A 14,075-nucleotide genomic window follows, 5' to 3' on the forward strand; every position below is an offset into this window, starting at 1 on the left:
ATCAAATTTTGATGGACAAAAGCTCATTTGTTCAACAATGCCCAGGAGAAAAGTTACACCAGGACTGCCTTTTGGAAAAGGTCAAACACCCTGTGAGCGTAATGGTGTGGTCTGTGATCTCAGCAATGGTATAGGCTGCCTTTACATTGTGTAAGGGACCATGAGGCAGGACCAGATAAAATATGTTTTAAAAAACTTAAAAATCACGTGGATAAATTTAAAAAATGTTGAAATTTATCCACGTGATTTTTAAGTTTTTTAAAACTTAAAAATCACGTGGATAATAATCACTTTTTAATACAAAAAAAGAAATTACTTATCTCAAAAACTATGAATGGAAAACTAGCAATTTTTATGTGTTATCAAAAATTCACAAATCTAATGCAATAGAAAATTTTATAAAAGAATCTAATAAAGAATATATTGAATGTTTATGCTCAGATGATCTAAATGGAAGAGAAATAGTTGGAGGTTCTTTTTCACCTACCCAATGCCTTATTATACTCGTTGAAAAAATCATATCACCTCTTCTACCAAAATTAACAACATTTATCAAAGATGATTGGCATTTCATTAGAGTACTACCTAAAAATATGGAGTACCAAAATACCATTTTATATAGTGTTGATATTTCTAATTTTTATACTAGTATTTCTCATGAACTAGGTTTAGAAGCAGTTAAATTTTGGAAGCTTTTATTTTAGAAAACATGAATTTTATTTTATAGAACAATAATTTTACTTTCAATAATGAGTTTTTCAATCAACTAATTGGAACAGCTGTGGGAACAAAAATGGCTCCTTGTATGCTTGTATAGTAGTAGGATACCTTCAAGAAGTAAAATTATTTCCTAAAGTTTTACCAAATTTCTTCAATAAAATTGAATGCAAGAATATTCAAAATAATTTCAAAAGATTCATGGATGTTAGTTTTGTCGCTTTATTAAAATCAATTAATGTTAATTTGCTGTTAAAGTGTCTCACTTCTTTACACCCCAATATCAAATATACAGAAGGACAATCTAAAATTTCATCTACGAAAACTACACAGTACCAATTTTTAAACTTTTTAGACATAACGGTTATTCTGCATGATAACAACATTATTGAAACAGATATTTTTTATAAACCTACGAATTCCCATGCTTTGTATAAATTACGATAGAGTTCACTTTAAACATACAAAGGAAAATACCTTTTACATAAACAGCTAAACAGATCATTTGTTTTGATCTAATCCAACAAAAATGAGAATCAGACTTCAACAACTAAAACAATTTTTAGTTCAATACAATTACCCAGTAGACATAATTAATAATAAAACTTTTAAAGCTCGACTACAGGGACCAGCACCTCAAAAAAGAGAAGTGAACAAAATTATACCTTTTGTAACTACAAATTTTGAAAATATTAATTTTGAAAATTTGTTAACTACTCTACATGGTATTTTAACTGATTTTAATTCATTATTTTTAATAAATTAAAATCAGTTTTTGAAAACACTTCTATTATACTATCACAACCCGAACTAAAAAATATTTTAAGACACATAGTTTTTATTAACGATGAATGAAAGGTTTTAAAATGCGTATGAAAACTCTGTAAGTTATGTACTATGTATCTTCAGTTTGTTAACCATTTTACCACATCATCTGGTAAAGTATGGTATATTAAAACTTCAATATCATGTAACTTAAAAAATATTATTTATTTTCTATCATGTAATGGATTTGATGAAAAAACAACATTGATAAAACTAAGAAACTAAGGTTAAGAACTAATCTATACATCTACACATGCAGAACAGGTATTAGTTCTGATAAATTTGATCAGCATGTTTTCAATTACCATTAAAATAAACCTTTTTTAAATTATCTCCAATGTTAAAACTCTCATATGAGAATTTACTTTTTATTTATGAAGCTCACCTACATAAACAGGGAAATGACACAATGAACATATAAACAGAAAGTAATTATTTTCACATTACTTTTGAAATTTCCTTACCAACAAGAATCAAGCTATACTATATTTTTGTTAATTATAGTTTTTTATATAAACCTTAATTACTTCCTATTTAACCTTTTATAGGAAGTTCAATATAAAGAGTTACAATTTTGTAAATCTCATACACAGCTGAGGATTTCGTATGAAAGGCCTTCTGTGTTAGAGAAAAATTTAAAATATTTGTTAAAATTTAACTAATAAATATATTTTACTCATATTAGTTTGAATAATTTTTCTTTTGTTACCTGGAACTTTTTAATTATATATATATATATATATATATATATATATATATATATATATATATATATATATATATATACATATATATATATGTATATATATATATATATATATATATATATATATATATATATATATATATATATATATATATGTATATATATATATATATATATATATATATGTATATATATATATATATATATATATATATATATGTATATATATATATATATATATATATATATATATATATATAATATATATAAATATATATATATATATATATATATACATATATATATATATATATATATATATATATATATATATATAAATATATATATATATATACAGTAGTGGCGAATCCTTTGTTGTTGATCACAGCCTTGCATCTTAGAGGCATAGATTCGATCAGGTGATCAATGAAACTTTGTGGAATCGCTGCCCAGGCCTTTTGAGTTTGTTCAAACAGTTGATCCTTATTACGAACACCTTCACGATTAATTCTGCAGTTGACGATCTCCCACAGGTTCTTGATAGGGTTGAGATCCGGAGATTGAAGCAGCCAATCCATTACCGATAGGTGGTTGTCTTAAAACCACTGCTTGACTACTTTTGCAGTGTGTTTCGGATCGTTGTCTTGCTAAAAAACCCATTTTATTGGCATATTTCATTCAGCATGAGGTAACATAACATCTTTCAGGATATTTTTATACATGAAAAGGTCCATTATTCCATCATTTCGATGTATTGGACCTAGACCGCTAGCAGAAAAACACCCCCACACCATTTCATTGCCTCCACCATGCTTCACGGTCTTATGGCAGTAACGTAAATCGAGGCGTTTTCCGGCCGGTCAACGTTCACGGCAAATGCCATCGCTCCCAATGATGTTGAACTTCGATTCATCACTGAACAGGACAATTGGCCATTTCTGCACATTCCAGTCAATATGAGATGTAGCAAACAGGAGTCTTTTCTTCTGGTTTTTTAGTGAAATCAGCGGTTTCTTTGCAGGGCGTCGAGAAAACAATCCGGCTTCAACAGCACATTGTCTGATTGTTCGGTCTGATACAGGCAGCTCTAATTGCTTTTGTATCTTGACTGATGATATCCAGGGATCCTTCTTGACGGATCTGACAATCATAGAATCCTCTCTAGAAGTGGTGGAACACGGTCTTCCACCTTTGTTATATGCTGCAACCTTTGTTATCTGCTGCTAACTTCCCTGTAAAACGATATTTGGAACATAGTCTTGATACGGTCCATTTTTTCACGCAATATTTATCACAAATACTTTTTTGTAACATTCCACTTACGTAATCGCCAATAATTTTCTTTCTTAGTTCCAATCCAAGACTGTCGGGAGACATTTTTGCACCTGAAGTCATAAAAATAATAAAAATAAATAATCACGCTTCTCAAGGCTTACCATGTTACATTTACTTTGTGATGATACAATAATGCTCTGTGGAACACAACGCCTTGGTTGGATGTGGACTGTATTGATGTAATGAAACACTTGTTGTATTTCACTTGTTGTATTGATGTTCTTCGATAAAACACTTTGATAAAACTCACTTTGATAAACTCTCTTGATAATACTGACTGATTGACTTCCATATACTGACTGAATTAAATGTCGATTTATATGTCTCTTATATAGTAAAATGAACCTGTGTGAACCTGTTCTGGAAGATTCTAGATGCTTCTTTTCGATGCTTCTGGAAGCTTCTGGATGCGTCTGGATGCTTCTGAATGTATCTGGATATTTTTGGATGCTACTGGATGCTTCCAGATGCTTCTTCTGGAAACTTCTGGAAGCTTCTGCATGCTTCTGGAAACTTATGGATACTTCCTTTAATTTTTAAAAACTTCCGTGACGTTGACACGGACCAGACTTAAGAAACTGGAATAAACCAAAAAAGTTGCACTTGTTTTGTCCGCTGCAAAATGGCACTTGTCAACTAAATTCTGCCTGTGTGCTGTCACCTGTCAGCTTATTGCTCATGTCAAGGCATGCTATGACTCCAGGCTCCTGAACTGTTTGCTGTGGTAGTACAGTTTGTTTTGTTTTCAAGACATGTAAAATTAGGAACACTTTTTAGCATTGTTCGATGTTGGTTGCAAATGTTTTGTCCAATACTGTATATATATATACATACAGATACTGTATATATATACATACATATAGATAGATATACTTTAAGTGCTGATCAAGTTATTAGATTTTAGAGATGAAAACAGTCTTTTTTAGAATAATTGATGCTGGAAACCAGAGATCTAGTGTAAAGACATCAAATTTTAACCTGTAATCCGATATTCAGTTTCATTTTTACTTTTCTTTTGTAACCTTAAAGTTAATAATTTTTTAAACTTGCTTTTTCTAGACCATACGATCTAGAAAGCAAGTGATCTGAGACTCAGAAAAAAATAGGATGAATTCAAGTTTAACTGAAAAATACAAAAATAAGCCAAAAAGAAGTAGCAAAAATATTGAAGGTATTGACCTCATCTGTGTGCAGAATAAAGAAAGCACTTGATAAAGGTCAGGATCTTGAGGCTTAAAAGAGGTTAGAAAATTTGGCGATAGTAATAATAAGAGAAAAACAACTCCAAGAACAGACAGGAAAATTGGAAAGCTGTGCCATTCCAACAGAAAAGCTTCTGGGAGAAAAATTGCTGCTGTTTTGAAGATAAAGGTGTAAAGACAAGACGGTTAACTGTTTACCAAAGGTTGCTGCAAGCTGGGCTTTGTGCGTACTGCTCAAGAAAAAAACCTCGGCTTACTGAGAAAATGAAGGAAGCATCCATAAAATCGACCCTTGCGCATAGAGAAAAAAAACATGAGGCTTGATCAAATGTTATCTTTTCAGATGAGTCTACTATCCAAGTATTAGATGACAGAGTTCAGACTGTAAGAAGAAGACCAGAAGGGGAGTTTAGGGAAAATTGCCTTCATCAGATGGTAAAACTACTCACAAAGATCATGGTGTGGGGCACAATGTCCACCCAAGGGACAAGTCATCTGAACATTGAACAGGGCACAAAGAATGCAGAAAAGTACATTAAAAGGCTCAAAACCTGTTTGAAGTTCCAAATATATGAATGTTTCCATGACAGCACCTGTATTTTTTGACAGGACTCAGCTCCGTGCCACATGGCAGGCAAGGTCTACTATTGGATGACAAAAAATTACATTGAGGTACTCCTATGGCTAGGGAGTTCTACTGACATGAATCCTAGAGAGTCACTTTGGGATCAGCTCAAGGATCAGATCAATGAAATTTTAATAACCAATAAATCAATCCTAATAGAACGTCGGTTTTGTGTGTGGTTTCATGATGATGAGAACAAGAACACGTGTGGCAAGTTGATTAGAGATAAGCCAGACCTTATATATGTTATACATATGTTAAGTTATAGTAAAATATGTAGTTGAGTTCTATATATGTATATATTAAACATATATAAGTATATATATATATATATATATAATTTTTTTTTTTTTTTTCCACCTCCTCACGGCCTATAATATATAGATATATATATATATATATATATATATACATACATATATATATATATATATATATATATATATATATACATATACATACATATATATATATACATATATATGTATATATATATATATATATATATATATATATATATATATATATATATATATATATATATATATATATATATATATATATATATATATGTATATATATATATATATATATATATATGTATATATACAGTGATGCATAGCTGTATATATACAGTGAGGCATATATATATATATGTATATGTACAGTGAGGCCTAGTTAACTAATTTTTTAGTTAACTTTTAGTTAAACTACTTTTTTTTAGTTAAATGCAATAGTTAAACTAAATTTTTTTATTCAAGTTAAACTTTTAGTTTAACTAACTTTTTTCCTAGTTTAGTTGAAAAAGTTTAACTAAATTTTTATTAACTAAATTTTTTATATATCGCCAAATAAATCGTTCAATTTCTATGCATCACTCACCTGACCAAGGACTCCAAGGATTCTGTTATTACAATTTTTATGTATTTATTTATTTAGTGCATGAACTGGACTTTTCAACATCATTTCCGCTTGGTCTGCTAATATCATAAATTCAAACTGTTAATCTAATAATCTGTTATTGTTATTGATAACATGAACAGCTTACTTGTGAACATGTGCTACAAAGATGTTAAACTAAAAAGTGATAAACCTGATGAAAAAAATTTTAGGGCTAGTTGTCGATACTGTATCAATAAAATGGTTAGCGGAAACATAAACTCATCAACAAATTTTCTCGATCACATCAGAGTAAGTACTATACAATTACAATTAATAAAAGCTATCTAATTTAGTACAATTAATAAAAAATAATACTTAAACTTAGTTTATTATTAGTTATCACTATAGTTTTAGTAGTCTATAGTTAATACTAGTAATAGTAAAAAATAAAAATAAAAATAGCAACGAATGACAACGATAGACTATATACTTACTTACTTAATACTAGTACAAACAAATACAGGTACTGAGGCTACAGTATTTTTATTTTACACATTTTTTCCTTTTGCAGGCCAATCATTCTAAGGAATACCAAAACTATGAGGCTTGTAAAGCGACGCGAGGACAGAAGCGACAAAACAATGATGACATTCATGATTATTCAGTTTCAACCAAAAAACAAGCAACTGTCGATGCAGCTTTCAAGTTACCTTTATTGCCAATGCCTAGGAAAAGTCAGAGTGAATTCAAACATCAGCTAGTGCTTATGCTAGCTGAAGATATGCAGCCATTAGCTATGGTTGAACGAGGAGGATTTCAGAAATTTTGTAAATTGTTACTGCCACAGTATACACTGCCAAGTCGTAAAACTCTTGGCAGACGATTAATCAACATTTATGAAGTTGAAAAGGAAAAACTGATAGCTGAACTGGCAAAAGCACGTTGGGTTTCAACCACTGCAGATATATGGAGTGGTCACAAAAGGTCGTTTATGGGTGTTACTATACATTATGTTCAATCTAAGACATTAGAAATGGAGTCATCATTTTTAGTTTGTCGTCGCTTTAAAGGAGCGCATACAGGAAAGGCAATCGCCAAGATATTGTATTCCATATTTAGTGAATTTAATATTGTTTCAAAAGTTCAAAACGTAGTAACGGATAATGCCGCAAACTTCACAAAAGCGTTCTCCTTATTTCAAACCACTACTGACGAATTAGATGAAGGAGACAATGCTGCAGCTGGTGCTTAGGAAATAATTCATGTAAATGTTGCTGAACTTCTTCAACAAACAAACGACGATCAAGATGACAATGAAAGTGATGAACTAATAACATCGCCTCCACATAAAAATTGCAGCAATCATTCCCTGAACTTAGTGGCTAGTTCAGATGCATTATCAGCTCGAGGAGATAAAAGCTATCAACGATCATATGACAGAGCTATGGCTAAGGTGCAAGCCCTGTCAAAGGCTGTTTCTAGGAGCCCTAAAATGAACAATACTGTTCAGGAAATTACCGGAAAAACATTCTTGAAACCGACATGTACCAGATGGTGCAGTGAGTATTATTCAGTGGCTTGTGTTGTCGAAATTGGTTTCGACAAAGTTGTTGAGTGTCAGAGAGCTCTCGGCCAAATTCCAATTAGCCAGGTCGATATAACATTCCTAACGGCATTTGTATCCATGATAAAACCAGTTGTCAATGCAATGAAACTGTTAGAAGGGGAGAAAAAATGCTGTATGGGACATCTCATACCAACGATAATGGGTTTGGAGAAGAAACTGGCTACTTGTTCAGATCCAATCGTGATGCCTCTGGTGAATGCGCTCCTTAAAGGTTTAAATGAAAGATTTGGGGAATTAATTAACAGTCATGAGTACAAGATTGCAACTATGTTGCATCCCAAATTTAAATTAGCATTTCTTCCCGATAATGAGAGATTAGAACACAGACAATTATTGCTTTCGTATGTGTTGCCGTTCAACAGCAGTATTGCAACATCTGGTTCAATTTCAGCTGCATCAACATCAAGTGCTGATGAAACAACATCAGGGAATGATGATGATGATCTGTATGGCTTTATTAGAAACATGGATTTAACATCTGAAGGTTCATGATCAAGTTAATGGTTACCTGTCGTCAAAGTCAGATGAAGTTAGCAGTCTGCTAGCATTTCCAATAGTTGCTGAAGCATTCAAAAAAAGCAATTCCACATTACCTAGCTCAGCCGCAGTTGAGCGCTTATTCAGTGCAGCGGGGCAAGTGCTGACATCTCGCAGATGAATATTGGCTGATGAAACCTTGGACCACTTACTGTTTCTAAGATCGCGTTTGATCACTAGTGACTGAACTTTTTTTAATATTTGAAATAAATTAGTTCGTGCGAAAAAAAGTTGAATTTTAGTTAACTATTTCTAATTAGTTTAAGTTAACTACTTTTAATAAAAGTTTGTAACTAAAAATTTAACTAAAGTTTTATTAGTTTTAGCAGTTTAGTTAAACTATAATAAAAAAGTTTGTGCCCATCACTGTATATATATATATATAAATATATATATATATTTATATATATATATATATATATATGTGTGTGTGTGTATTTATATATATATATATATATATATATATATATATATATGTGTGTGTGTGTGTGTGTATATTTATATATTTAAAAATAGATTAGAAGCAAATATAATTGAACTAATGCCCAAAAAATTTGAGCATCATTGAATAACTCTGCCCCTGCCCTCAAAGAATACATCTGAAAAAAAAATGACCTCAAAATGACTAAAATCAGCTTATTTTAAGCTTCTTGAGGGCAAGACTAACATAAATGTTTATTTAAATTTTTTATCTAGGGCATTAATAAATCTATTACCTTTTGCATAAAATGGTATGGTTTTTTTTTCTCCCTAAAAACAGTATAATTTACACTTTAAGGTTATCCTGCACCTGGAAACATGTAATCCAGTACAACCTGCTTTATATCCTGCTGCCTTGTAGGAGACAATTTTTTTAGGCAATGGCTAGAAGAAATTAACTCCAACTTGAAACACCATTTGCCTTGGGTTACTTGGTTGAGTAAAAGCAAGAGATGGTGTCTCGATAAAAATACTCCTGTTGGGTAGACAATAAATGCATTAGGCTACTGTCTTGTGAAAGACCTCCTAGGCAAAGAGGTAAACAGATTCTATCTGTTGACAAGCCTTGCACCCATTCTTTTTTTATTAGGATGGCGCAGATGTAATTATAATACATTGTTTTGAGTTTAGGACGTTATGTGCTGAATCTTCTTGACTAAATGCATGGATTTTGCTTTTTATTTTGTTTTTATGACTAGGCAGCTTATTCTATTATCTCCTAATGAGGATACAGCTCTAAAACTCAGTTTTATGGTTCTGAGGCCGGCTGGTAGTCAGGTTTCCGAACTTTGTGGTAGCTCTCAGAGAGGCTGACTTCATCAATAGCTGTAATATATCAGAGCCCTAACAGTCCTATGTTGTGCATGGATGGTGTCCCTGTTCATAATTTTGGTGCGCATTGTGGAGGCTGCATTTGGAGCTCTTTGTTAAGGCTGAGGGTTTATAATTAGTAATGAACCAATTGCTTGAGCTATTAAACAGTGTACTGAGTACTATATGTGTTTGAGTCAAGTACTTTAACGAATTTAAAAATGACTAAAGTACCAAAAATTATAAAGTCAAAAAACCATTGACATCACTAAGTTCTCTAAATTTAACATTCACTAATATTTGTGGTCTTTAAAGTAACTTTTCTTCTGTTGAGTCAAATCTCTAGAGAAGTTCACCAGACCTACATAATCCTTGTGAGACTAATTTGAGTTCGGCTGTCTTATTATCTGATCTTAATGTTGGTTATTATCTTCCTTTCATTCCTAAAGACTTCCACAGTCACCTGCTTAGCCTTAGCATTTACATTCATAAGAATTTACCCATTCGTCAGAAAACTAGTTTTGAATCCACAGTCTATTTTTTTATGTGCTTTTATTTTTCACCGCTTCACTCTATCACCTTTCTCTTTGTTCTATATTGCTCTCCTTTACTTTAAGATTGCTTTCTTTTGGATGTTACTTCTAATCAAATTGACCAATCCCTCTCTCTTTATTACTCAGTCAATATTGTAGTTCTTGGTGACTTAAATGTTCATCACACTGAATAGCTTGGCTCTTGTGTCAGTGACTCAGCAGGCGTTATGGTCCACAACTTTTGCTTTTTTTTATGTCTAACTTAAATAGCCAACTTTCCAACTCCGAATCATTTACCTTTTCTACTCAACTTATGACTTGTTTCTGATCATAGTCAATGCTCAGTTACTCCACATTCACACTTAGGTGCTTCTGATCACAGATTTATGTCTCTAAAACTATTATCTAATTCTTCTTCATCAGCTGAATCATACGTCTTACAACTATATTAGAGCTGACTAGGACTCTTTCCGTGATTTTCTTTGTGATGGACCTTGGGTAGAAATCTTTCATCTTCATGCTGACAAATTTGTATATAGAGTGGCAAAATTCAAATATAAACAAATAAATTATTTATGTCAGAGTTTATAATTAGTTTAATAACTAATTAACTTTTATAACTTTACATACAAATCAATATAAAAAAAAAAATTAGTATAATAAAGAAACAATGTTAGTTTAAAATTGTGTAAATTAATGTTTGAAATACCTTTAGGAAGAATAACAACTGGTCGAGTTACACTATCTAATAAAAAAAATATAAGTGTTTTAAAATATAGTATCAAAGATTTTTCACTATAAAAATACAACAAATAAAAACTAAAACCTTGTGTATATATATATATTTTTATTTTGATGACTACATGTTGTCAACGATCACATGTAGTCAGCAAAAAAGTTGTTTTCTAGAAATTCCCAACTTGATAGTGGTTGTTTGTATCCTTTATGATAGTGAATTAGTTTAAAAATAAAAAAAATAATAGAATTATGTTGTTCATGGTCATAAATGATGTAAACACTGTTATGGAACTGATTATGTAGTTGCTAATTTCATTTGTTTTAATTGCTCATGGTTAGGATGTTCGCACTTTTTAGACACTTTCCAACTGATATCATCGGTAAACCTGTGATATGCATATAACTTTTTATCTTTATTTAAACTTATCCAATCCAATTCCTAATTATTTTATACAAGCATTTTTATATATTATAAGAGCTATGACCCATCTGACTTATTGCTCAATGATAAACAACTCTTTAGTTGCATCCTGGTATAGCCTGGTATATAAATTAAATTAGATATAAATCAATTCATTCTAAAACTAAAATTGTAAATTATTAAGATATTTGAAAATATAATCTAGATAATAAAATTATATACCGAAAACAGGGTCGAGGTGAATAAACCTTCCTATTTACCACTAGCTGTCTTAATGAGGGCCCACACTGAAAACTATTTTTAAAGTTTAGTTTTGTCTAAATTGTATCTACCTTAAGAAGAATTTGAAAAAAGTTGTCTCATAAAGTTTGTAAGATAAAAAAATTTCAATTTAAATATTCGAAGTTACTTAAAATTATGTTTTGCTTTTTTTTTCCGGAAAAATTAATATATACTTATTTCTAAATTGATCTTGCCAACCAATCCTAAAACTTAAACTAACTAATTGAGTTCATTTAAAAAAAATTTTATTGTGCCTTTTATTTGTGTAAAACTTTTGATTAGACATGATACTTTTATATAACTGGTCAACTAACTTGCAATCGATAACCTACAACATAAGTGATGTCTTAGTGATGGAGTTAGGAAAACCTTTCAATGGTTTGCAACCATTATTTCTGTGAGTTATTGTACTTTCTCAATAAGATTGATCACCAGTTAAGTTACATTATTTTCTGCTGTCATATGTGCAGCTAGTTCATAAAACTTCTTGAAGACTGGAGCAGATGTCCACTGTTCTAGTGATTTCTGAAGGAATTTCTGAAACTTCTGTTTGCCTTCTTCCATGAACCAGATCCTCCAACATTTACTGCTTTATTTTACTTCTCAAATTTACATGCCAAGGGGTGTCTGCCAAAGCTGGTTTTTGTTGATTTTGCCCGCCTTTTCATTAATTGATGCTGTCACTTTGTCATCTAAAAGAGCCATGCAAACCAGATGTTCATTGAGAGACCAGAAGTCCCTTGAAAACGCTTCAAATGTCTTGCTAGCAACAGTCTTCATTGAATAGGTAATCAGTTTCGGCAAAATTTAGAAGACATTAATAAGGGCACAAGTTTTGTGTGGTTTTAATCAACTTTTTGACATAAACAAGACTGCCAAACTGCCAAATCTGTAATATTTAGCAGCCAACATGGAAAGAGTCTTGGAAAAAAAAAAGATTTTCAGCTTTAAATGGTTTTTGCAATCTATTTTGCATGATGTGTTGGATTGAGTGCTAAAAAATTCTTGTTGCTTTTGCATCCATCAAGAAACAAAAATTCCTCAAAAAATAAATTTTAAAAGTGTTAATAATTGTTAGCTACTGCAATTTAAAAGAACCTGGTAAAAAGACGAGAATTCTTTGTTTTTCAAGATCAGACCCTGAAACAGTTTATCAGTTACTGTTAAATAAGCATCTTGGTTTATTGATGGCCATTGTTTCTGAAACCGCTTGAATAGTGCAGCTGGTGGACCTTCAGTTAAACAAAACAGAGTTATAAAAACATATAAAAGAGCAACTTGTATCTTGTATGTCCAGACCATTTCAGTTCCCAAAACTTCTTGAATGATAAGTCATGCACCCTTATGAAACGTTTGAATTCTGCAGTTGCACAGAATACGAAGCCCTTAATCTTGCAGACTCCATATCCCAACTACTTTAACACATGCATTGGTTGTGTTTTGGATTGCATTGTGTTTTTGCATTCCAACACATGCTAGAACCTCTTCTGTTCCTTTATTTAATATTGGAATAGATTTTCCCTGTAATGAAAACAGCTATCCACAAGTTCCTTTAATTTGTTTAACGGAACTTGTGGATATTGCCATCCTAATAAGACTGTTTATTTTACCATCCTAATAAGATCAACAATATTAGGCCATTTCAACGCAGCATTAGTGGATATGTCAAAAAATATTCTTTTTTCTCATCATTGTAGCAGCCTGTTGTCTTTCTTTTATTTTGGATTGTCTAATTAATATTTGTGATAATATTATTTCAGAAATCTCATAGCCAAGTACTTGTGCAACAGCTCCAACAAAAAAAAACAATACAGCTCGAAAGTCTAGGAAGTCTGAGAATACAATTTAAAGTATCTACAACATAAGGGGATTGGAAAACAATCAAATTTTTTTTGTTTGTTGATGAAGCTGTTTATGTTGACAATGTAGATGTTTGTTACATAATTTAAGTGGACTGTCACTCCTCATTTTTTTCTAACTCTAAAGATGTCAGGAACGAAAGTTCATCATCTGTTTTATTAATTCTCATTGTCATTTATTTTTCATATCTCATTTTTTCCTTTTGTTGCCTTATCTCGCTTGTTGCTACTCTCTTTTTATTTACAAAACTCATACTGCACCAAAAAACATTTCCTCTTTGCATGCAATAGAATTTTAGACCTTCTGGATATTTTTTCATCTTTGATCAGTAAATGTTGCTTAGTCAGTCAAAAATTATCTATACCCAATGGACAAAAGCAAACATACCTATATATAAATATACACATATATACATATATATATATATATATATATATATATATATATATATTATATATATATATATATATATATATATATATATATATATATTTA

At 31.0% G+C, this 14,075-nt stretch overlaps 1 protein-coding gene across 1 annotated transcript in view; it reads right to left on the reverse strand.

Moving 5' to 3' along the window:
• Window positions 1–14,075, reverse strand: part of LOC136085581 (uncharacterized) — a 212,984-nt gene that overhangs the window by 35,158 nt on the left and 163,751 nt on the right. Inside the window, exon 17 of the mRNA XM_065806901.1 lies at window positions 10,989–11,024. Within this exon, the coding sequence (XP_065662973.1) occupies window positions 10,989–11,024 (36 nt within the window). The remainder of the gene's footprint in view (window positions 1–10,988; window positions 11,025–14,075) is intronic.

This window comes from Hydra vulgaris, chromosome 09 (genome assembly GCF_038396675.1).
Source record: "Hydra vulgaris chromosome 09, alternate assembly HydraT2T_AEP".
Lineage (NCBI taxonomy): Eukaryota > Metazoa > Cnidaria > Hydrozoa > Anthoathecata > Hydridae > Hydra > Hydra vulgaris.